Here is a 24,658-nt window from a genome sequence, read left to right as displayed (position 1 = left end):
GGCAATGGATTTGCCTCCGTTGAATTAGCTGCCCTCCAGAAATATCTCTGAGTGCCGCAGTAAATCTAATGGAATTGGGCAGAATTAGCACTTACCACGCATATTGATGCCAGTTCAGCACCAGTGTAATTAAATCATTGCAAATCAGATTTAGTTTCCAACATCAGCATAGTGGGTGAAGCAAAACAACCTAATATTTTATGTTTTTAAGGGCGCGTGTGACATCTTATATCATTACGTATCAAAACACCCCACCTCCAACACCACAAATATCTCTCCATCTACTAAAGATAACTGCCTGGATGTGTGTAAAGCCGGAGGCGATGGTGCAGGAAATGTAAACGCTCCACAGAGGTAACTTTTCATTGGTGGCCTGTTCCCTCCACTTCCTCTGTCTGGCTTGTCTCTCACCTCCGTGAGTCCCAGGGGTGAAGTTTGAGCGTTATCTTCAGATTGCAGAGTCGCAACTCTTACCACCCCCTCACCCCAGAAGACAGGAAGCTCTGTTTGGCTGTGGTTTTAATGGAGAAGCACTGTTGTCCCATGTGAAGAACTAACAGAGCGTTTCACTAGTACAAACTGACCTTTAGTTACAGCTGTATCCATGCACGGTGTGTGTGGCTGATAAGACAACAGCGGCTGCATTAACTTACTGTCAGGTCAGGTCAGTAAACTACACGTGCTGGAGTCTTTACCAATACTGTTTACTTCATATTGTCTTATAGGTTGATTAATATACTTAAGACTTGTCAGATAGTTTTCCTGACTATATGAACGTTTTTTTTGTTTTTAGTAAAAAGAGACAGAAAGTGAACCCTTTCATTGTATTCCTATGTCTTCAACTTCATAGTCACATACCTTTCCCTGCTCCAGTTTGCACCATGAATAGTGGGCAGACCCCACTGTGGGTGTTGGGGACACAAGTGGGACAATGGATCTCCTTTAGGTTGCGGCGTTGAAAAAGGCACACTGCCGCTGGGGTCCTCCCCCGACTTCAACACTGATTTTACACGGTTGTGCTTTTTCACACTGGCTGAATCAATGGTGGGAGACAAAAGGACAAGTCTCCCTTTTTTTTCTTTCCTGAGGACTTTTTTTGGCATCTTAAAAGTACAAACCAGTGAGGGAAAGTGACCTTTAACATCACCTTTTCTGAATGTCGTCTCTGTCTCTCTGAACTGATTTGAGGGTTATGGCAAAGGTCGTTAGAGTGCGTCACTCTAAGTGTGAGTGATGTCATTGTTTAACCAGCCCTGGGAAAATGATAAATCTGACATTTTAATACTACTCAGCGTTATTGCATGCTGAACTTCCATTTGTGTTGCCTTTTTGTTTGAGAAAATCTCCTTAGTAATAGCTACAATTGTTGTCCTAACATCTCTTATCCTCATGCTGGATTTAAATCTCAGTCAGGCAACAAATTGACTTTGTTGTAATGCCGGCCCAAATGACACACAAGGCCATAAAGTGTAGTGGAGTGTGCTCGTTAAGAGGTACCTGCTGCAGTTACAAGGGGGATAGAGAGACACTGAAAAGACCACACGGTGTGGTTTGTTGCCAAGGGACCCTGATGACACAGTAGGACGCCACATTGTTCTCCACACAAAGGAGACTCATTTAGACGCAAGGCAATTACCTAGTTTTCCTGGCGGCCTTTTTTTTTTCCAGGATTCCTGCACCTCATACAGTGAGACACTGACAGGTCTTGTTTTAGAGGGGGTGGGACAGGGAGGAGGCACGGAAATCGGAGGGTGTTGGTCTTATTGATTAGATAATTTATGGTATTGCCAAACAAGCCAGTGGCTACAGTGATTAAACAAGGCATGAAAATTGGTCAATTGGGCTGAAATTAGTGGATTTCTGAGTAATTGCATCATTAGTCAGAGCAACAAGGATCCATAGTTTAGGACGTGTAGTTAAAATGTAAACTGATAAACGCCTGTAAAGGTTTAATTAATAACCAAGACTCTGCTTTGAGAGACACACTTGTGACAATCATTACTGCCTGTTTTACAGGATGCTCCTCCTCAGTACTACAGCAGCAGGCAGACACTGGTGGGATCTCCTTGTCTAGAGCAGACTCAGATCATGGATGACACTCAGGTGAGAGACTGTCTTGTGATTTAAAGTGGCTTTCAATGATGGGGTGGCCTATATGTGGACCATTGTCTGCAACTCCCCAACACATAAAATCCTTAGTTTCCTGTCGCTCATAAGTGTCCCTCTGTGTCTGGGCCTGTGTGTGTCCCAGCAGGCAGGTCAGCTGTTCTACGTGGGCCTGCCCTCCAGCTACAGCCTGCCCACACTGGAGGCCCCCATGCCGAGGCTCCCCTCCTACGAGAGCGTCCGAAAGAAGGACCGCCAGAGGCAGATCCACATGATGATCGCAGACCGCTTCGGACTCAATGGACCCATTGTGACTGAGGTTGGCTAAATCGGGGTTTAGGACTGACTCGCAGCTCTTGATACAGTCACTTGCTTTGACAATGAAGTATTTCAGGTGCTGCTGCTAAGTCTGGGAATAGAGAAGATGTTTTAATCCTATTACAGATTGAAAGAATGCATCTTATTGTGGGAGGCCCTCATCTGTAGTTTCACAATGAATGCAGATAATAACAAGTAAGCTCACTCTATTATGACCATGCTGTCATACAATATTGTAACAAGAGCTTCTTCAGAGATTAGACTGCATTCGGAGTGCAGTAAACAGGAAGCGCTATCAGCTCATCTAATGCTTGCTGCTGAATTGTGCTGGCGGCCGCGTTTCAAGGTTTTACCGTGTTGATCTTTCGCTGAGCTTTTGACTCACAAAACGCTTGAGCAAACAAGGTAATGAGAAAAAGGCACATCAAACATAATTAAAGCCTGCATCCTGAGTGCAAACAGCGCCCGGGAATGCAGCTTTGTGCTCCTGTCTTCCACTGTTTTTTCTTCTTCTTTGACCTCCCATTTTTTTCCTTAATTAAACAGTCCCTAGCATGACTGCTCATCTCTTTCACACACACACACACACACACACACACACACACACACACAGACAACGAAAGCACATTCACACATGGTACTTTGCAGTCTCCTTCCCCCCTTTTAGACAGTGCGAAGAGTTCAGATGTTGGCCCCTTAATTTACCCCTGTCTGTCCTGTGACCGGAGGCGGGTTAGTAGTAAAACTTTGCGGCCCAGTGCGTGTGTGGTGTGTGTGTATCAGACAGGCCAGGGTTATGGGGTTGTTCATGTCCCCCGAGGGTCCCCATGCAATTAAAAGATAAGAAGACTCAGTCAGGGAGTGTGAATCTGCCAGATGTGATCAGAAAGATAATGCATTGGAGAAATATATGTCCCAGCCGTCTGACGTGGAGACAAATTAATCGGTAATGTAAATAAAAACTTATTAGTAGGGATGGATATCAGGACATCAGGATGTTTTCCAAGCAACACACACATCCTTGGAAAACACATTTTCTGCCTGTCTGAAGTTTTAATTTTCCTGAATAATTTTGTGGTTATTACTAGTGATTATACTGTTTCTGACTTCAAGAGTGTACTTTCATTTTATATCTGTAAATCTCAGAAATAATCTCAAAAGACTTCACACCCTCAAGATTATGATTTTCTTTTGGGCAATTTCACCAGTGTCATCTTGCGAGTGAGGAAAAGCTTCATAAAAATGAAGGGAGCAAAACAGAGGAAATCTTTGTATGCATCACAATACATGAACTCTCCTTAATTAATTGAATAAATTATATCTCATCACCAAATGTAACTCTACTTCTAATTTGAAATCTCTCCTTAAACCTGCATTACTTTTATTTACCATGTTGGACAGTACAACAGGCTGCAAACAGAATATGGCAATTATTACCTTTTAAGTTATCATGACAGATATGTTAGTAAAACGTTTCCTATTTCCACACCCAGCCGACACAAAGGGACATTAATATTCATCTGGAGTTGTGTTTCTGATGAATGCAAGTTGAAAAGTCGCTATCTTTTAGCTCTATGAGCGGGGCAGAATATTAGAAACACATTTCAGTATAATGCAGTGCAGTACAGCAACATCACTAACTGTCACCTCAATGATTAAATGTTTAATTTAACACCTGTATGACAGTGTACCATTATAGGCATCATAAAAATAGACTTAATGGCTGCACTGTACCTAATGAAATGTATTTTCAAACTCTGTCTCTAAGATCTGACTTGTTTTTCCCTCAGCCTCCGCCAACATATGAAGAGAGTATCCGCCAGTCTGTGGAGCTGCCGTACAGCATCCTCTCCTCTAGTCTGGACACCACCCCCCCTCAGAGTATCTACACCAACATGGGCTACGACACACCTCCTCCAGTCAGCGCTGACCTTGACTGCACTGTTCTACCTGTGTGAAAGAAACTGGTCTTTATCTTTATGCAGATGGAGTTACCAAAAGGGTATAAGCATCGGAGACGGGTGACGATGGGGTCCTTCACACTTCACATGAGCTGATTCAGATACCTCAAGACTGAGTTTACGTTGAGAGACGGCTGATTATGGAGTAACCAAAGAGGAACTGCGTTCCCTTCAGGAAAGGCTGGCACGTTTGAATGTTAAAAACACTTTGTGACTCTACCGTCCTGATGAATTTCAAAAAAACAGTCAGTGGATATTAGGATTTACTGAGGTGGCTGGTACATCTTGAAAAAGACAGGGAAGAAGAAACTTGTGGAATACAATGTACCAAAAAAGGAACCACTATTTACTTTGTTGATTATCCTCCGCCAGCAAACACTTGTCTTTGCTGTTTGCTCTCCTCTTTTATTCTGCTATTCCTGAGCCAGAGGCCTCATTGTCTGGTTGTTTATCAGAGACATGTTCGAGGTGCTAATGACAGTGCCTTCTATGAAGTTATACTATGTATCACATTAGGACTCCATGATTTCTCTCCAACATTTTACCCTTTTATAGTTTGTTCTGTTCTCCAAAAGGTTTCACGGAGTGAAGCCGAGTGTGAAATGAAAACAATGGAGAGTTTCTTGTCAAGACCTGTTTTGTTTTTCTGAATCCCACAAAGTTATTTTGTTATTCATTCCACCCAATGCCAAGTGTTTGTCCTGCACATTGTCATGTACTGTATTTATTGAAGAAAGAAATGGACTCATTATTTCTCATGTGAAGACAAAGGTAATAAAAAAACATTCATGGTTTTGTTGATGAGCTATTGTAATTATACAGCAGTGGCACATAATGCATATTTAACAAACATATATAGATCAGTAGTTACAAGCAACTTCAGTACCACTAAAAGTGAGGCTGATCAATATTTCCATGGCCATACAGTATATATTTGTGTGAATATGTGTGAAAGATAGAAATTAGTCTTTTGTTCAACTAGTTTAGGTTTCAAGTCTATGTTCTCATACTCTCATACTCAAAATTTGCAGAGAAATACTTGCCCCTTGAACGCTCCGTGTATGTTTACCCATTCTCTTCCAGCTCTTATGGTCTTTTCCTGTCAGCTCTAAAGCTACTTGAAAATCCAAAAATAAACTGCAGTAGTGTACAGTGAACCTGTACAATATGTCTCAGTAGTAAAAGATGAATAAACAAGATTATTCGTGATATTAATGACTTCTAATGGCTAAAAATGCTAAACAAGCCTCAGTCACATTTACTCAGCCGTTTGTTTCACAATGTTTGAGAATCTCTGGTAACTGGAAATTACTTAAACATTCAGTTAACATATTGCCTTATTTAATAAATTATTAAGGATATTGAATAATGTGTTTTATTCTCAGTAGATGAAGAAGAGTCTTTTGGAAGCAGTATGTTTTTTTGGCTATGTTTTCATATTAACAATAGATCATGTGACCATATTGATGTTAAAAGGGGTAATTTCCCAGGAAAGCCCAGTGGAGCTCCACAGGCCGGGGAGCCTACAGGCAGAATATCGTCCCAGTCGTCGCCTTTGACTGGAAAACACAAAGATATCACAGTTTGTGAAACTCTGAAGATTCATGTCAACCCACAAGCTGTGTTGTCCTCATCATCTCTTGCATAATTAAAGAAAGTTTTGCTGCTATTGGAAGCCGTTAAGTGTTTTCATCTTCTGTCAAAATCCCATTACTGATAGGACTGTTTATTGACATTTCATTTTCACATATCAAGTCTGTGATCGTTGAGCCAGAGGGTGGCAGCAATCAGAGGAAGCACTCAAAACTCTTACATAATTAAAGTAGAGCTACATCATTGTGAAAATATACCATTAAAAGTAAAAGGTCTGCACTGAAAATGTTTATTAGCTAGGGGTACATTAGTATTACCAACAAAACACACTAATGGTATCAAAAGCAAAAGTATTTATAGAATCATTTCAGTGTTGTAGCTGGTTGTGGTGAAGCAACTTTATATGCTGTTATGCAGCTCAGTCAGTCACACTGCCTCATGTTTCATTAACGATCACATGTTTTGTATGTAAAATCTTTATCTGCCAATTAATAAATAAATGTAGAATGTAAAAAGTGCAATACTTCCTTCTGAAATGTAGAAGAGTAGAATAAAGAATAGAAGAATAAAGTTGCACATAATGGAAAAGTACAAGTACCTCAAAATTCCAATTGGGTTGAGGAGATGTACTTAGTTACTTTCTAGCAGTGTTAATGACTGACAGTTATTAGCGTTAATTTCCCTTTAATCACGTGGCACTGACAGCATCATAATGACCTTACAAACATGGCTGCGCGCTCTGTCCACCTGAGACTCTCGTTCGTCACTGCCGGAGAAAACCGAGCCTGCCCGACCAACCGACAGTGAGCGACAGTGAGCCCGCTGTGTAAACAAGGTCAGACACTGCAGCACACAGACCAAACACTTTCCACGCCGGGCGGCTGCTCGCTTTCAACGCAGGAGAAGAAGAAGAAAACTTCCTCACCAACACCTTTGAGGGGACAGGTAGGCTGTGCGTTATTATGTGCGCGTTATTTGTGTTGCTGTGCAGGACGCACTGCAGGGACGAGTCACGCGACATCACTGTAAACATTTAGACTTGCTGTCTTTCTGCTACATGCACACCAGTAGATAAATCAGTTTGCAACGTGTAAAAAGACTCGAACTGGATCAATAATCCAGATTTGCCGCAAAGTCACGCGGCAGGTGTGTGTTTACCTCATGCGCAGTCATCAGCTGGCCTAACTGGGTCGAGCTCACACTGCAAAAGCTGCTTAGTCATGTTTTCCCACGACATTACCAAACAATTCTTATGCAGCATTTCCTTTTCACAGCCCCTGTAGCTGGTTTTCAGTCTCTGCAATATTTTATCCATATATTACATGCAAAAATGGAATTTAACATTTATAGTTTACATATAGATTACACCATGCATTCTACCAAACGGTACATGAACCACATACACAGGTACTGTATGTGGAGATACCTGAGTCCTGCAGCTTTGACTGTGCAGCAAACATTCATTTATTTTTAATCAACCTAATAACTTAAATGATCACCTAACCAGGACTGTCTATGGCTGTCACAGATAAACACTGGCGTTGCAGAATTGAATGGCATGAAGTGACATGCATGTGTAAATCGGCTTTAATTATGCAAGTGCATTCACCCACATCACCCTCAGTCTGGTTTAGACTGGTTGCCCCGACTGCTTCGGTGCCAACCAGACACAGGCTGAGCTCCAGTGTTCTGGATGGAGAGAAAGTGGGAGAGAGACGTAAAGAGAAAATGAGTGAGGAAGGCAGAAAGAGAGACTGTGGCCAAGGACACAGTCAGACAGGCAGCTGAGACATTACTGTGGAGAGTCGGTCACGTGTCAGACTGCCTGCATTTATTACTCAATTCTGCTCCAGTTAAAGATCACTCATGTGTCTCTGAAATGACCGTCGGAATAACTTCCTGTTGGACCTTCACGCTGCACCAGAGACCGTTCGTGTTTAACATCAACTTGATATGTTTAGTTATGCTCACCAAAGCAGGGGGCATGGCATCCCTCACTTTTCATAAGCTGTTGCCATAACAGTCTGATGTTTTGTTTGCTGAATGCGAACCATGTGAACTTTCACATCACGCGTTTAATGATTTACATGACATACTGGTGTTTTGGAGGTAAACATTAGCAGTGTTTCGGCTCTCAGGTGTGGTTTCACAGTAGTTGGTTGTGATGTTTCTCCAGAGTTATCTTGGATGCAACCATGTAACCTGTAACGTCCTGTTTTAAGGTACCAGAGCTGCGAACAGGTTGAGTTTGTGCAGATAATTCATGCAAGTGTCTAAACTAACATGTTTTTGTGTTCGCTGTAGGCCTCTAATACACACCCGCCAAGATGATGCAGTGTTTTCACTTCATGGTGGAGCCGGCCAAAAACTTCACGGCCAAGATAAAGGTGAAGTTTTGTTTGTTGAATGTGCAAACTTGTTTTTTTGGGTCATCTTGATGTTTAGAAGTTGACAGTTGACATCACAACACGCTTTAATACCACGTGACTGCATGTGTTTCTCCTTTCCTGGTTTTATTCAACAAGAAAGAGCCATACTTGAGATGTATAATGGCAGGGAGTCTGGAGGGGAGGGGTGTCTTTTCTTTTCTGCTGACAGGAATAGAGCCATGATTTGCATTTTGATCAGGCTGAGTAACCTCGTCCTCTCGAGGTTGACCTTATTACTTTCAAAAGAGCTTCTAAAGCAGCACTAATGTCCTCTAAAGACCTTTTTTACTGAGAATTTTCCCCTCTTGAAACAATTTCTCTTAAAAAAAAATCCTTTGCGTTCTTTCAGGAATCGCACAAGAGAGCGAAGAAGGAGAAGAAGGAGGCTCTAGATGAGGATCAGCTGTTTGTTGTGGAGCTGGCTAGAGATCTCAGCCGAGTGTGTCAGGTAACCGTTCACTCATGAAACATCGCTTTGGTTCTCATGGGGGTCTACTTTGGGTTTTTCAGCTCTGTTTTTCCTCTGCAGAGGTCATCGGTCCTGGAGCACATCTGGAACCAGGACGACACCTGGCCCACCTCTCTCTGCAGGGTCTTCATCGCACAGTGGGCCTCCATGTTGGAGAGCAAGGTGCTTATCTGAATATGACTGTACGTACTCAACGTATAGAGAGGTTTATTTGCTAAAGGTGTGTATGTTCCTGTGTGCAGAAGAGACCCATGCAGACAGACGGCTGGCCAGAGGTGGATGAGGGCAAGCAGCCTGATCTGTATAATGAGCAGGACCTGCTGCAGGCCAAAACTGTGATCCTCAACTGGATCAAGGACCTGAGAGCTCAGCCTGAGGTGGGAAGTCAGAATTTTTCCTGTTCCTTCAAGCAAAATTAGACACATTTTATTCACACTGATCATCTTGCAGCAAAGTGTGTGGCCTGGGGAACCTGTGGCTAAAGTTCTGGAGGACCTGCAGTCAGCCTGGCGCTGGGGCCGCGTGACCAATCTGGTGACCGCTATGGAGCTGGTTATGTGGACTTTAATGGTACAGCGCCCAGATAAGGTAGGAGTCACCGACCGAGTCACCGAGTATACCGCACTCCTCCTTTTGTATTATCTGCAGTTCATGATACAAACCTGTTTTGATGCATCCTTGCAGGATACCATTCCGCAGCAGTGGCTCATGTGGAAGCAGAGGACTCAGAAGATTGGTGTGTAAATCAATTCTGAATCACATCAGATTTGATTGTAATTGTAAATCTGGAGACTGTGACGTCCTAATGAGTTTGGTATTATCTCCTCCCAGGTGGCATATCCTACATTCCTCTACCAGGTGAGTGATGTACCATTTACCAGCATGCACTAATTTAGATATGCTGCACATCCTGTATGGGCATATGTTATGTTATCACATATGGGTTACTGCTTGAGCTGCAATGCTTTTCTTTCCTGTGCATACAACAGTAATTAGCTTGAAGATATTTTGTCTGTTGACACACAGTAAGCTTGTTTTGCTTGCTAGCTGAAGACTTTGGCGGTCAAATTGCATTGATTACCGTTGCACTGATTTAAAAACATTTTAGGAGCTTGAAATATTCAGTGCTGACAACCCTTTTTCTCAACATGCTCATCATCACAATGTCTTCTGTATGGCCTTTTTAACAGTGGTTTTACTGGATATACCTACCGATGACACAGTGCTTTGATTCTGTAACATCAGGTGTTTGTGATCATTTCTTAAAGTCCTCTGTTTTTTGCAGTGTGGGACTGGATCTCAGATGCTGCAGGTATCGAATTAGTTTTATCAAATTATTAGTTAGTATAATGTTACCTGAGTCCATCTGGTAAATCATCTTTACGTGTCTCTGTAGTGGAGGTGACTCTGGATCTGGACACAGCCAACCCTGATCTGCTCATCTCCCCTGACGAGAAGAGGATGCGCTGTGGCTTTGAGAGGAAGGATGTTCCCAACTACCACCAGCGCTTTGACGGCTGGTGGTGCGCTGTCGGCATAGAGGGCTTCGCCTCCGGCCGCCACTACTGGGAGGTGGAGGTGGGCGAGCGGGACTGGCGGCTGGGTGTGGTCAAAGAGGCGGCCCTAAGGAAAGGCTTCAAGTCCCTGAACACAGGTACGGGTTACCTGACCCTGCGGCTGGAGAGGGGCTCTGAGCTGAAGGCGCTGACGGTGCCCTTCACCGCCCTGCCGCCGGGCCTCATCCCCCGCAAGGTGGGCATCTACCTCGACTACGAGCACGGCCAGCTGTCCTTCTACGACGTGGACAAACACCTCCACATTTACACCTACAACGAGAGCTTCAGTGACAAGCTGTTCCCCTTATTTGGCACAGTGGAGATCATCAAAGATCTGGTGATCAAGTCTCCAGCAGCTAAGACCAAATGCCTCTGCCCCGCACCCTGCCTCTGGGGTTGAGTTTCCCTCTGTCACCTCTCCCTTTAGAATCCAGTAGATACCATAAGTCTAACAGATCAGGTTATATAATAATCACTGGGAGGAATCAGAGATCCTGATGTAAAAGACCATCATTGTGCTATTGAATAGCTCCACTATGTGACCACTACATGCTGCTGCTGCTTTGATGTGATTGTTGCATTCACTTCCTCACTATAGAGCTGTAGTGCTACTCTTTGCTCACACACGATGTATTTTCATATATTTGAAAGGAAACCTATGGTATTAATGTAATGTAATGTGCAATATTAACCCAGCATTAATAATGCATCTCTGTGAATAATAAATAAACCAAATCCATGTCTTTGTCTTTGGTCTTTTTATTAGCGAGTTACACATTGTATAATAAGTGATTTAAATACACACTGTGACCCTGATAGGTCACAGTGTGTTGGGTAAGTAAGCTTGTGGTGTCAGCTGTCAGCCTCTGCATCTTCTCTTACTCCTCTTAAGCCTTTCAGCTCTCTGATGTCTCTGTTGAGGTTATTTCACATCCTTACCACCAAATGTTTTTGTGCTAATTCAAATGAATTATGTTAAGAATTATTATGAACAACTAAAACAAACACCTACCTGAGAGGGACCTTAAGGTGACTTCTGCTATCTTGACACCTTATTTCCAAGAGAATCCCTGTGTATAAACATTAGTTTGCTTTCAGCCTTAGCACATTCAGGGCAGGGCAGCGACCTCTCTGTGGAATCAAGGTAATTAATGATTGGCTAAAAATTCATAGCCTGATAAAGAATAGCTTGTAGTGTGATGCTGGAGAGTGAAGGGACATGGCTGAAAGTGGATCAAATTAATATTTTCCGTGTATCTTGCACTTTCTAGGTCAAGTAGAGTGGATGTACAGTATATTTGCCTGACAGGGTGTCTTCAAGTCATTCATTCATAAAGTAATTTCATTCAGCTGGTTTCCTACTGGAGTTGTTTGCCTCTCTGTACAGCTATGTTACATTTAAGTCTGTGCTGAGTGTTTTCCCCCCGAAAGGGACAGGGCCGTGTCACAAGCTGAAGTTCCCAGGTACCTGATCTACAGTGTCTACCTCATGAACTGTGTAAGAGACAGTGAGTGTATGGTGTCACTGGCATGTGTCCAGTAGCTGTGATCAGCTGAAAGGCGTGCACCAGCTGGACCAATCAAAGAGCTCTAACACAACCCTTCGCCTAATAGAAAGAACACGCGGGGACTCTCCGCGCCATAGTAAAACAAATACAAAACAGAATACCTAAATTATTCATCAGACTATATGAATAAATGACACGAAATCACCAAACACATCATTTAAAAAAAAACAACAAAAAAAACTTTCACTTTCTTCAGTTTCAGTCTTACGCGGCTGCGGTGACGTCATCGGCGTGCGCCGCCGCCAGAGAGGGTTATGTGAGTTCTTCCACAGACATTCAGACGATGTCAACAACTTTAAGAGAAGCTTTAAAAACCCATTTCGGGTTTGACAACTTCAGGTCAAAGCTGCAGGAAGATGTTGTCAAAGCGGCCGTCAGAGGTGAGTGAGGCAGCTGTCCGTCTGTCGGCTGTGTTAGTTTGTCTCAGACATTAGGCGGCTCGTAGCAACGGGCAAACCTTAACTGACGTCTCCCTTGATGTTTAGATCTGTTCAGGTATGTTTATGTATGTTTATATATCATGTCTGGCTCAGAGGTGACTGGTGTTGTGTCCTCCTGTAGGTGACAGGGACGTGTTTGTGTGCATGCCCACTGGGGCAGGAAAGTCCCTCTGCTACCAGCTGCCTGCACTTTTGGCTGAGGGTATTACTCTGGTTGTATCCCCGCTAATCGCTCTCATCCAGGTCAGTCTCTGGTGGTGCTGCAAACCCTTCACTTAAGTGGCACTAGGAAGATCAAGGCCCTACTGCCTAATCCCTTCCTGTGTTTCTCCCTAGGACCAAGTGGACCGCCTGAAGGGTCTTAACATCCCGGCCTGCTCCATCAACTCCAAGCTCCCAGCAGGGGAGCGCCGTCTGATCCTGGCTGACTTGGGGAGCAGCAGCCCCAAGCTGAAGCTGCTCTACATCACCCCGGAGATGGTGGCCTCTCCCTCATTCCAGCCCTGCCTGACAGACCTGTGCTCCCGCGGCCTGCTGTCGTACCTTGCTGTTGACGAGGCTCACTGTGTCTCCCAATGGGGACATGATTTTAGGCCAGACTACCTCAAACTGGGAGAGCTGCGTGCTCGCTTGCAGGGGGTTCCCTGTTTGGCTTTGACAGCGACGGCTCCCAAGAATGTACAAGAGGACATTGGCAAGTCCCTGAGGCTGCGCTCACCACTTTCTTTTGTTACGCCTGTCTTCCGCCATAACTTGCACTATGACGTGATCTTCAGGGAGCTGCTGCCAAACCCCTACGTCCACCTCCACGCCTTCATAAAGAAGGAGCTGGCTCTGGACCGCAGCGCTAATGGAGAGGTTGGTAGTCTGAGAGGTGTTGGGGTTGTTTGTGTGTAACTGCTCCTTTTCTCTGGTTGAAGGATCAACAACTGCTAGCTCTCATTCATCTATGTTTCTATTATTTTTTACTTTTATTTTAAAATCATGTTGCAGCGGTACACAAAGAACAATGAAGAGGTAGAAACTGAGGCATCTGAATAGAGCGGCCAAAAGGCTCTTGCTACATTTTCTGTTAAAGTTTGTGTATTTTAGCAAAATTAAATAAAGCCTTAAAGAGTATTGATTTTTATAAGACCCAGATTGATATCAGATTTTTTTTAGGACAATGCTGATAAATGAATTTGAGGCTTTAACAAATCCAATAATGATACATCAGCCTTTATAAACACATACCCAAAAATATTTTTAATAAGGTTTCCTCATAATACAGTTTGTACTGTCATATAGGACATTTTACATTTGAAAAAGAAACTTCTCTGTGCTGTTTCTGAATGTCTGCAAACATGTCTTCATTTCTCTGGTGCGATTTCTTGTTACTCATCAGCCAACAATATGCTGACGCTGATAAATCTCTGACAAACTGAAATCAGTAAACCAGGTGTAACAGAGATATGTACTGGAGGCCTTTTACAGTTGAACAATGAACATCTATCCATCTGTGATGTGCTTTTGCCAGGCAAAAAAGTAATACACAACGCCATGAGTTGTCACAAAGAAATGTGCTGGAGGCGTTTTTAGGGTTGAACATTGAACAGATCAACTCGGTATTGATGTGATTATGCTGGTTACTAAGCAACAAGAAGTTGCTGTGCAGAAATGTCAAAGATCATTTAGTAACATCAACTGTAAAATGATCCATTCAATGCAAATCTTTGTCACAGTTTTGTGAAATTTGCTGAACTCTCAAACATAATATTATTACTAACTCTGTGTTTTTTGTTTTTTTTTCATCTTTGATAAGCTAATATTAGCTGACATGTCCCCTTGCATACGGTGTTAGAACCCTGGTTTCTTTAACCTACTCTATGTAATATTTGTGAACAGGGCTGTGGGATTGTGTACTGTCGGACCAGAGAAAGCTGTGAAACTGTGGCTCACCAGCTGACCAAGCTCGGAGTCTTATCCAAGCCTTATCATGCAGGTTAGACTCTTTTCCTCCATGTAGGTTGTAGAATTAGACAACACCAAGATTTGGGCTCAAACGCTTTCACACCTGTGCTTTCACACTCCAGGTCTGAGGGCAGGAGATCGCACAGAGGCCCAGAATGAGTGGATGCAGGGGAAGGTGCTGGTTATCGTAGCCACCATCAGCTTTGGTATGGGAGTAGACAAGGCCAATGTCAGGTGAGGCACTGAGGTTTTGCTGTATTATGTCGCTTTGGCTACAAAATGTAAGATTGAATATGCTAATGTTTTTGTTAAACCTGCAGGTTTGTCGCTCATTGGAACTTCTCAAAGTCCCTGGCCAGTTACTACCAAGAGTCTGGGCGAGCTGGGAGAGATGGACTGCCCTCCTCCTGTCGCACATATTACTCCCCGAAAGATAAGGAGCAGCTGAACTTCCTCATCCGTCAGGAGGTTGCACGCAGACAGGTCAGCACAATGATTTGGAACTCATAACGTGAAGAGCTGCCGTGAAACTCAACTGAACTTCAAGGTTCGTGAACATGTAAACCTGTCTGCAGGCTAAACGAGGGTCTGTGAAGGAGACGGACAAAGCAGCCATCACAGACTTTGAGGCCATGGTGTCGTTCTGCGTGCAAGAAGCGTAAGTAAAGAGCTCAGTGCACACATGCATGAAACTCACTCTTTGTTTATTGCATGCAAATCAAAGTGAGCAAAACAACAAAATACCACATCCTTACATAATGTCTTCAACCTTTTTCAGTATATGTACAGCAGAGGGCAGACTTGATCTCTTTTTTTTTTAGGCTTTGCTGTGAAATATGTGAAGAAACATTTTCAGGTTTGGAGACAGCTTCTCCCTCAGGAGGATCTTACCTAACCTTGTCAGGCCGCCAATTCTCATTCCTTAAGAATGACACACAGTCAGAAAAACATTAACTTACTAATTTGGCTTTCCGCTATCTCACTGCTGTAGATGATCTACAGTTTTTTAATTATTCAGCACATTTTTATATCTCAAATTCCATGTGTTTTCCTGCATTATTAAAGGTACTTTAGCCGCGCCTTTTCCTCGGGTCACAGGCGTGGTTGTTGTGCTGTAAAAGGCTGGGGTGCCCCAAAGAATGTAGATTCTCCCGTAAAGCTGGCAGCTTTAGCAGGTGTGTTTGGCATCCAGTCAGGATTTCGTTCTCTTTGTTTGTCAGGTGCTTTGTTGTTCAAGGGCTGGGCTCCTCTACTTTCACTGAAAACACCCCTCATGAGGCCTCATCCCTCACTGAAATGTCTCGAATGACTGTCTTTATTATATGACAATTAGTGTTTCTGTGCTCCTCGAGGATGTTTTGCACCTTCCCCTGCTAGGTTTCCTCGTGTGGAGCACATTTGCTCACATCTTCGGCCCCTTCAGATTGGTCTTGCGACAGCAGCAGCAGGTCACGCAGCTCAGCACTGTCATGAGCAGGACCACCACTGCAGGAGAGTAAATAAAAACAGCATGGTGGCCAGCTCACTTTAAAAAAAACACAGCAATAATAGACAGCAGAGAGAGACTCACATATGAAGGTTAAGAGGACACAAAAAGCTCCCAGCTCTATAGAGCTGGCGTCGGGCAGACCCTGCAGCTTGACCCATATCCTGTTGAGGAGGCCCAGCGCCTCATCTCTGGCATCCATCCTGGTGAGAAATGAGGTGGAGGCATTTACAGAGAAAAGGTCATGCTCGTATTAGGTTTACACAGTGTCTCATTTATTTGCCTGCGTTTAGTGTCATCAGGATGTAACTCCTGTTGCTCATGTTACCGTCACCCTGAGCGGGTGAGACTTTCTGCTTTTTGTCTGTGAAGAGGACGTGCTGTTTAACATGCAGGAGTTTTACTGAGAGAACACAGATTTAAAACGTGGTTTTTCTAGCTAAGTGTGAGTCTGAGAGTGAACTTGTTTCCTAAGGTGATGGTGGAGGGGATGGTGCTGCTGATTGAGGGTGTTTAGCATAACTAACAGGTTAACTCTCTGTTGGGTGTCTGTAAGACGACGTCTCTTCTCTTTTCTCTGTTCAGCTCTTGAACAGAGTGCACTCCTGCCTCATTGTTTTTAATCTGACTGTAATGTCATTTTAATGGGTGGTGTTCAAGTGTCAAGTTATATGTGATATTGCGCTCTACAGTAAATGAAATGGCAATGGGTGTGACAGTCTGTGGGTTCAGCTCTTTGTTGGTTTAGCCATACTTAGCCGTACTGGATTGAATAGAATTACAAAACATCATTCAATAATACAACATTACACTGCTCTGCATTACTCTGTAAATAAGTTAAATTACTTGTCTCTGCCTGACAGGCATCTGAATAACATCTGTCAGTTAACATTTTTGCCTCCTAGCAAAAGGCTGGTAAACAAAAGCTGAATCAGCACCTCTATAAAACAGTTCAAACACAAACCGAGTATCATACCCTTCATGACGTAACATTTATTGCAGGGCTGTTGTATGCAGTAATACTACAAAGTACCTGATGTACTGGCAGCTGAGTCCCACTGAATGACTTCATGCTATTTTTTGCATTAAAGCAGCCTCTTGTTGCCAATTTCAGTGCAGAAATGTGAAAAGCATTTTTGTGAAAAGCAGGTTCTTAAGAACTCAAGGCTGCTATCACTGCACACACACACTTAATTAGTGAGCTAATGTGCCAGATGATCCAGACTGATAAATTAAACTTCTGCGCAGTTGCTACATGGCGAGTGTTAATTGTAGCCTAAGTTTGTATCTTGTTTTGAATAGTAAATTCATACTTGAAATTGTTTTAAACTGTAGACAAAAATGTATGAATGTGACAAACATTAGAAATAATGAGAAGCTCCTCAGACATCCAGCTGTTATAAAAAAAAAGCCAACTACATACTTATCCCTTATTTTAAAGCGGGCTAGTTTAACTTCCCAGTGTGTGTTTTCACCTAACAAGACATTCCTCACATTCCCAAATTTCACTTGCACAGACGCACTCACAGTGAAAGGCACTTACCTGCGAGAGTCTCTGCTGTCTTCACGCTCTCGGCCAAGCCCAGACTGACTGGCAAAACTTTTAGAAACAGAAGTAAGCAGACCAGTTGATGAGGAGGAGACAGCAGGTAACTCCTTCAGGGAAGAAATGTCACGCTCATCACTTTATTTGTCAGTTTGTTGCAGTACGTCGCGCACAGGAGGAATCCTCAGATAAGCAGTCAGGTCCAGATTAGGGTTTGGAGGGTTTAAATCCTCAGGCACCGATGATTCTCTGCACGTGGAGTGGAGGAAGAGTTAGATGACACAAATGACAAATCCCATTCACTGCTCTGTTGTCCTCTTCAGGCTCCTCTTCATCTTTCTTGTCTTTGGTCCTCAGGTTTGTCGCTGTTCTCGTCTTCTTGGTGGTTTTTTGGTAGAGCAGTTATCCGCTGTGCCGTTTGACTCTGTGCCTTACTTTACTTTGTCTGCCTCCTGAGGCTGTTTTCTCTTCGACAGTCCTCTCTGGGAGTGACTGTTGCTTCACAGAGCCTGTGTGTGTGTGTGTGTGTGTGCGCCTCTCTGTCTTTCCCCACCTCCTTTGGTGAAACTGCTCCTCTCTCTTTCATGGCTGTGGAGACAGTATTTCCATTTCCAGCAAGGTAGTTAGTAAGTTGTTGAAGTGGCTCGTCTAATGGCCTATTTCCCAAACAGACTGTGTGTGTGTGTGTGTGTGTAGTTGTGTGTGTGTGTGTGTGTGTGTGTGTGTGTGTAGTTGTGTGATTGCTGGCTGTTACATAACACTGGATCTGATATGGAAGTGAGTCCTTTTTATACATAAGACAAATTGCAGCTATCACATCTAAAGCTTCAATTTTAATGCCAAACTAAAATGGAGGAGAAAGGTGAGCTCTCTAGAAATGAACAGGCGCACTCTGTCCAAACACCCTGAGATTGTAGAGAAAATAAGACAAATTGCCTCCCAAATTAAGATATTTTTGCTCTAATGCTTTCTTGTTATCAGTGAGGAAGTATTGAAGTCAGTACCAAAGCTACTAGCTCTGTGTCCGTTAGCTTTGTGATTGTCAGACAAGAGAGCTGTGTTTGACTTATTTCATAACAGAAACATTGATCATAGTTGCGTGTGATGGTTACACAATAGCTACTAGATCAATGATGCTCTTGATGGCCTGTGTATGATGGAGAGACGTGTGCTGTGTGTTTAAAAAAAAAAAAAAAAAAACAGATTACTATGTGACCAACCTCTGACTGTTTTGCATCTGTTTTGGTGTTGTTTTTTTTAACTTTCAGGACTTTGCTCACATTTAGTTTTCAATAAGCAGTGTCTCTTATCTTCCCACCAGTTGTCGCCATGCCACCATCTCCAAGTTCTTTGGGGACAAAACGCCAAACTGTGCAGGTGCCTGCGACTACTGTCGTAACCCCAAAGTTGTGCGGGCCCAGCTTGAGAGGGGGGCCGCGCTCAGCACCAAGACTGTAGCTCAAAGCGAGGGGCCCAGAGGACCGTACGGTTATCAGCCGGACCTTTACGCAGGAGGAAAGAAGGGATACGGCTTTGAAAGGCAGGACAACTTCAGTAGCACTCGGAGCTCTCTTGTAATGTAAAGCTGTGGTGAACCTGTAGATTGACGCTGAGATCCGACCCTGCAGGTATGACGAAGGCGAGGCGGGTGGCTGCGAAGATGATGGCACAACGAGGAAAAAGGAATTTTCTGACCTCTTTAAGAAGCAGATGAACATGCGGAAGGTGAATCATAATCATCAACACATACAAACAAATATATATATTTTTTATAACCAGAAAAGCAGCTTGACGTAGCGTCTGTGTTGTATCTTTGTACATCTGCTCGCCAGCTGTTGGCAGCAGGACGGTAGGGTGTGCTGAGGCCCCTGTAAGTGAGGATTGTGGTAAATCGCTCCCACATGTTGAGTGGAGTTGTGTCCAGTCCGTCAGTCCAACACACCATCAAAGCAGGAATGTCATGATTGCAGAATGGAAGAAAGAAACGCAGTGATGATGGAAAGGAGGCCGTCGTCGCCCTGATCCCTATTAATTGATCTGCCAAGTTAAAGTGACATTACACCCAAAAAATATTTTGTATGCTTGAAGGATGGCCCCATCATGCCACATCTTGAAAAAATATGGAACTGTGCAAACAGTTGTACAGGTTGTGAGACTGACTATCCTGTAAATTAAACTAAGAATATGCAGCTTATGCTGTTCTCCTTTGATGAAGAAATTACTAACCTTTAAAGCCGACAAATGGTCTGTTTCAAACCCAAGAGATACATGCATTGTTTTTCCCAGTCTGGGGGCATTCTGGGCCTCTTATTGGATAGTTCCAGTAGAAAGATGAAAGGAAATGAAGGAGAGAGAGACACAACAAAGGCCCCCAGCTGAACTCGAACTGGAGATGTTGCTGTTGCCAGTTGGCATCTTAACCGCTAAGATAAATTCAAATGTCGCTATTGTAGATATTGAATCACATGGCGGGAAGTGAGATATAATGCTGCTGAGTGTCACTTCCCTAAGAAAAACAAAAAAAAAAAAAACAAGACTGTATCATCAGATGTACATTATTTGATTGGAAGTTACTGATTTTCTGCCTGTGCTCATGTTTCTTTAGGGATCTGACAGTCAGAGGGAAGAGTTTGTTCCTCCAGGTAATATCAGTAGGGGAATAAGACAATAGTGAGCAGACATCCGGACTCATCTGTAATGTAATCATGTAACTGGTGTGTCTCACTGTATAGATACTGACTGCCCACTCAGAGAGGCCAGCAGTCAGAGGATCCCCAGGCTCACTGTGAAGGTACAACACAGCACTTTAGCGCAGCGAACACATTCCTCATACCTGCTGCACTCATTAACACGCCTCCAGGAATTCAGTGACTCATGTGTCGAGAGATGCAAAGACGGATGGTTTCAACCGGGCGATCCTAACACTGTTGATGTAAATAACAGTGTATGTACAGCACCAGGAAAGGAAAGGAAAGGAAAGGAAAGAATGATGATGCAGAACATGAAAATGAAATAGTACCACACTTATTTGTGTATTACAAGTGAGAACATTTTGTATAGTGAAAGTGGGCTTCATGAGCTCAAAGCATAGGCATTTTACTCATTTTAGCTTTAATGTGGAGTCCTGCTAACATTACAGTTCTTCTATTATTAATATATGTAGCACTGACCTTTCTAGATGCATGAAAAGTTTATTTTTATTGGTTTATTGTTAAAAGTAATCATCCATATCCTGTATATATTGTATTTCAGGCCAGAGAGCACTGCCTGTCCCTCTTGCAGGAGGCGTTATATGGCCACCAGGGGGCAGAAGGCGCATTCAAGTAAATATACAGCACAAGCTTCAAACATCTTTCATGTACATAGTTGGTTTTTAGCAGAATTGTTGCTTTACAGCATCTTTCCTGTCTTCTCCATCTCTCAGCTGTGACACCCTGTCTTTAGCGGTGGATATCGAACACGAGGTCTTCAAGGGCAGCAAGTCCTCCAACTTGTACAAAGCTGCCGTCCTAAAGAGGGTAACTGCTGGCTCTTCTGCCTGACGCTGCATCATATGTAGCTCAACGGGGAATGGGAAGATTTATTCCTGAGCTCATATCTTGTTTTGAAGGTATCGGAGATGAAAAAACCAGCACCTGCTCCAACTGGAGGGAAACAAGGAGATGGTGACAAGAATAACAGCAGCAGTGAATCCGGAGAAGCTGAGTCAAACCACAAAGACACAGCATCCTCCTCCTGCTTTTCTGAGGAGCTGCAGGGGTTCACATCTGCATCTGAGATCTACTCAGTAAGATCCACTACACCACACGCTCGCATCACCTAGTTTACCAGCAGTTAATGTGGATTCTGGTGGCTACATTATAGGTAAGTATAAACATGTGGTGTTTGTTTATTATTCCTCCAGATGAAGCGTAAGAGAGTAGGTGCAGGCCAGAGGGGCTCATCCAACCCCTTCCTGACCGCCAAGGATCTGCTAAAGCAGGACAATGTGTCTAACAAAGGGGCTGAGAGTGGCGGATTTTACAGCGACAACTCAGGAGGCTTCGGAGAGTCAAACACAGATGCTTCTTCGGCCGTTACATCCTCCATCAGAGCCCGAGCGGGTGCCATCGCCGCCTCTCTGAACAGCCCGACGAAGGCAGGCAGGGCCATGAGCAAGAAGCAGCAGAAGCTCGCGGAAGCAGCAAAGAGTTCCCGCAACATTTCCCAGTACTTTACGAAAAAACAAACAGTGGAGAAAAGCCAGGAGGAGAAGGAGGAGGAGGAGGAGGAGGAGGAGGAGGGGGAGGAGGAGGGGGAGATGCCAAAGGGACTTGATTCCACGTTCTCTCATACTACTGTAATCCCTCAAGAAAACAGCAGCCAGGAGGAGCCCTCACTTGCTTCTGAGGAAGCTGCAGAGCTGAGCCCTGTGCAGGCAGAGACTCAGGACGTCATCCGAGAAGAAAGTAAAGGAGAGGTAATAGTTATACCTAATGATGATGATCAAGAGGAAGAAACCCATAAAACAGAGACGCTGGAGCTGGAGCGAATTCAAGACACATCTAAAGAGTCCACTACAGAGTAAGAAAACCCTCAATGCACCATTTTAAGATGATACAAAAGTTCTTCTCTCATCTCTGTTATTTTCTCTCACACAGACAAAATGAACTAGAGGACAAAGCCAAAGCCGCTCTAACAGCCGGGGTAAGTGTCTGTTTACTTATCCAAACTGAGGATTTATTACCCGGCTCAGTGGCTGATGGCATGCGTGTGTGTGTCCAGTTGACAGACTATAGGAAATCGAACAGAGAGTGTTCTCCTCCCGCGAAGCGCAGCCGCCCTGCCGACAGAAGAGTGACCTTCAACCCCACCGTGCAGGAGAGGGCCCTGCACCCCGTCAATGAGCCCCCCAAGCCTGTGACGCTGAAGGAAGCCGCCGATATTGTGGTCCGCTACCTGGACCCCTTTTACACTCAGGGAAAGTTCGCCACCAAGGTGAGTAAGGCGGAGATCGTCTCGTGATTGCAGAGAAAAGCAAACGTTTGGCTCGTTGCCTAATGTTGTTTTCTTTGGCTGCAGGAGCTGTTTAAGTCCTTCGCCCGCTACTTGTCTCACCTTCTTGCAGAAGGGAGGAGCCGGGGTAAAGGTCAAGGTAAGCGGGGCGAAAAATCAGCTAAAATGTTTGCTCTGCTGCATGCGATGTACTCCTCTCTAATCCCTCTCTCTGCGTCCACAGTTAAAGCAGACGCCAAGGCTCTCATCAAGAAGTTCTTCAGCAAAGTCCAGCGCTGCGAGAGCGAAGCAGACTGGAAGCACCTTAAAAGACCACAAAGCTGTAAAACCACAGAGAACACGGATTGATGGGAAAGGAAATGTAGCCATTTTTTTTTAGGGTCAAGCCCTTCCTCTTTGTCAGTGCCTAAGCTTCCCCTGTCCCAGTGACCTCAGACGTCGCCCCAGACGCATGCTGACCAGGCTTACGGTTGACTCGCTGCTAGAGTTCTGCTTTTTTCAGGTCGTCGCAGCTACAGTAGCTTATGTCAATAATTAAACAATAACACGCAGACTGCTGCGGCCTGAGAGAGCAGAGGTGAAACTGTAGTACTACTAGTAAGACAAGTGTTCTTTATGTTTCAGCCCATTCACTGAAACACACTTTACCTTTCTGCAGTTTGGGGCTCATATTGCACTGCTTTCTGCTTTTTTTCCCCAACTTATTCAGAATTTAAATCTGCAGTAAAACATGTTTCAAGTCTCTGCATGTTGATTTTCATGCTGGGTATAAATGAATGGAAACCAAAGGCCTCTTGGAATAAACAAGTAGACAGCCTGCACTTAGGCCTGGTAGCACTTGGAGCTAAACGCTAATATGAGCTAATAATGCTAATATACTATGACCATGATGTTTAGGATAGTGATTACCGCGTTCACTGTCATTTGCTAATTAGCTCTGAACCGAGTGCAGCTCAGGTTGAAGAGAAAGTCATTAGTGTTGCAGGTATTTGGTCATAAACCAAAGTGTTGGACAAAGTGAAACTTTTACAGTAATGTGAAGAATACGTGTTTAGAAGTAAATGAGGATAAAACATACAAGAACGAAGGATTTATCTTTTGATATTTGACATAAACCAACCAGGTCTGTGTCGTGGGAGCCTGGGAGATATTTTTTTACTGCTGCTACATATTTTGTCTTCGAAGTGAACGGACGTGAATGATGATGTGAAACTGTCCTGTTTGTGTTTTCTTATATTTAAAACTACTTTCAGTTTTGTCTTGGGCTATATCTGTTAAGCTGAATTTTTGTTTTTCTGTTTTACTAACATGGTTTCCAATGAGGGAAATGTTCCTTAGTTATAGTGCCTGTCGGGGGCTGTGAGAGGCCTCAGCCTCTGTCTCCACAGTCAGGAGGGAACCCAAAGGGTGCTGCTGGACACAGGCGTGGCTGTGCAGAGTGTGAGCAGCCTCAGTCCGTCCACTCTTTCCTCCTAAATGTTTACAATAAAGTCTTGGCTGAAGAGGAACAGATGAGCCACAGTGGGAGGCCCTCTGTGTGTCTGAACTCATGAAAGCCAAACTCACTGGAGCTATAGGGGGGGAGGAGGGAGGAGGAGGGAGGAGGAGGGAGACGTCCGTACCGGGGACCGCTGTCAAATAGACGGTGACGTAATCTCAAGCGTGCTGCCTTCAGGTGCTCCTTGTAGTTTACGGTTTTCATTTAGCTACATTTAAAAAAAAAAAAAAAAAAAAAAAAAGCAGGTTCTTGTCTTTTGGGGAGAAGTCAGAAGACCGAATGAAGAAATTAGTTTAGGAGGTTGTTGGGGGAGGGGTTCACGTCAGTTGTTGGAGCTACCAAATCTGTGATGCACTGATAGGGTTGTGAAATAAACATGCTCTTAAGCATAACTATCTGAAAGTCTTTAATGTGGATCCTGTTAGAGTACAACCTTATTTCCCACCATGTCATTTTTTTTATGAAAGCGGCCAGCAAGACAAACAAATACGTAGTTTCACCCAGTGGCTTTCAAACATTAAGGATGTTATGTCATATTTCAAGTTAATTAACTTCCAAGCCAGTTATTTATAATGGAGTTAAACCGGTATTGAAATCCTTCTGCACAGCCGCAATGTAATAAAATAAATTTAAAAAAACCTACAGAAGCACTGCAGCAGCAGCAGCAGCGGTACTATAAGTGCCCACATCTCATGCAGCATTTCCGACAGCACCTGAAGGCAGCAGCAGCAGCATTTGTCCAC

At 43.8% G+C, this 24,658-nt stretch overlaps 2 protein-coding genes and 1 long non-coding RNA gene across 3 annotated transcripts; 2 read left to right on the top strand and 1 right to left on the bottom strand.

Moving 5' to 3' along the window:
• Positions 1–6,792: 6,792 nt before the first annotated feature.
• Positions 6,793–11,171, top strand: LOC139216689 (butyrophilin subfamily 3 member A3). Its single transcript, XM_070847897.1, has 10 exons — positions 6,793–6,923; positions 8,283–8,365; positions 8,757–8,855; positions 8,937–9,038; positions 9,119–9,253; positions 9,327–9,464; positions 9,561–9,612; positions 9,708–9,734; positions 10,162–10,188; positions 10,273–11,171. The coding sequence occupies exons 2-10, from the start codon at positions 8,306–8,308 to the stop codon at positions 10,830–10,832; spliced, it is 1,200 nt and encodes a 399-aa protein (XP_070703998.1). The 5' UTR covers positions 6,793–6,923; positions 8,283–8,305; the 3' UTR covers positions 10,833–11,171.
• A 1,106-nt stretch (positions 11,172–12,277) lies between these two features.
• On the top strand, positions 12,278–24,299 carry recql5 (RecQ helicase-like 5). Its single transcript, XM_070847650.1, has 19 exons — positions 12,278–12,380; positions 12,562–12,683; positions 12,777–13,298; positions 14,325–14,421; positions 14,513–14,624; positions 14,711–14,873; positions 14,966–15,048; positions 18,744–18,962; positions 19,051–19,147; positions 20,028–20,064; positions 20,155–20,213; positions 20,675–20,745; positions 20,847–20,940; positions 21,033–21,209; positions 21,327–21,985; positions 22,063–22,108; positions 22,187–22,399; positions 22,484–22,556; positions 22,641–24,299. The coding sequence occupies exons 1-19, from the start codon at positions 12,284–12,286 to the stop codon at positions 22,763–22,765; spliced, it is 3,066 nt and encodes a 1,021-aa protein (XP_070703751.1). The 5' UTR covers positions 12,278–12,283; the 3' UTR covers positions 22,766–24,299.
• LOC139216995 (uncharacterized) lies at positions 15,096–17,888 on the bottom strand. The gene is made up of 3 exons (XR_011585590.1): positions 17,420–17,888; positions 15,961–16,079; positions 15,096–15,875 (listed from the first exon to the last, which is right to left on the bottom strand). It is a non-coding gene; the product is annotated as an uncharacterized lncRNA (long non-coding RNA).
• Positions 24,300–24,658: the final 359 nt, after the last annotated feature.

Source organism: Pempheris klunzingeri, chromosome 17 (assembly GCF_042242105.1).
Source record: "Pempheris klunzingeri isolate RE-2024b chromosome 17, fPemKlu1.hap1, whole genome shotgun sequence".
NCBI lineage: Eukaryota > Metazoa > Chordata > Actinopteri > Acropomatiformes > Pempheridae > Pempheris > Pempheris klunzingeri.
Note: the sequence above shows the minus strand (reverse complement) of the source record. Positions and strands in the feature narration are given on the sequence as shown.

Bases quoted from the DNA above. Each gene is read 5' to 3' on its own strand.
- LOC139216689 (XM_070847897.1), top strand. From the start codon at position 8,306: ATGATGCAGTGTTTTCACTTCATGGTGGAGCCGGCCAAAAACTTCACG. The intron at 9,039-9,118 runs GTGCTTATCTGA...TCCTGTGTGCAG, and splicing joins CCTCCATGTTGGAGAGCAAG to AAGAGACCCATGCAGACAGA. The intron at 9,735-10,161 runs GTGAGTGATGTA...TGTTTTTTGCAG, and splicing joins ATCCTACATTCCTCTACCAG to TGTGGGACTGGATCTCAGAT.
- recql5 (XM_070847650.1), top strand. From the start codon at position 12,284: ATGTCAACAACTTTAAGAGAAGCTTTAAAAACCCATTTCGGGTTTGAC. The intron at 20,746-20,846 runs GTAAATATACAG...TCCATCTCTCAG, and splicing joins GGGGCAGAAGGCGCATTCAA to CTGTGACACCCTGTCTTTAG. The intron at 22,557-22,640 runs GTAAGCGGGGCG...CTGCGTCCACAG, and splicing joins GAGCCGGGGTAAAGGTCAAG to TTAAAGCAGACGCCAAGGCT.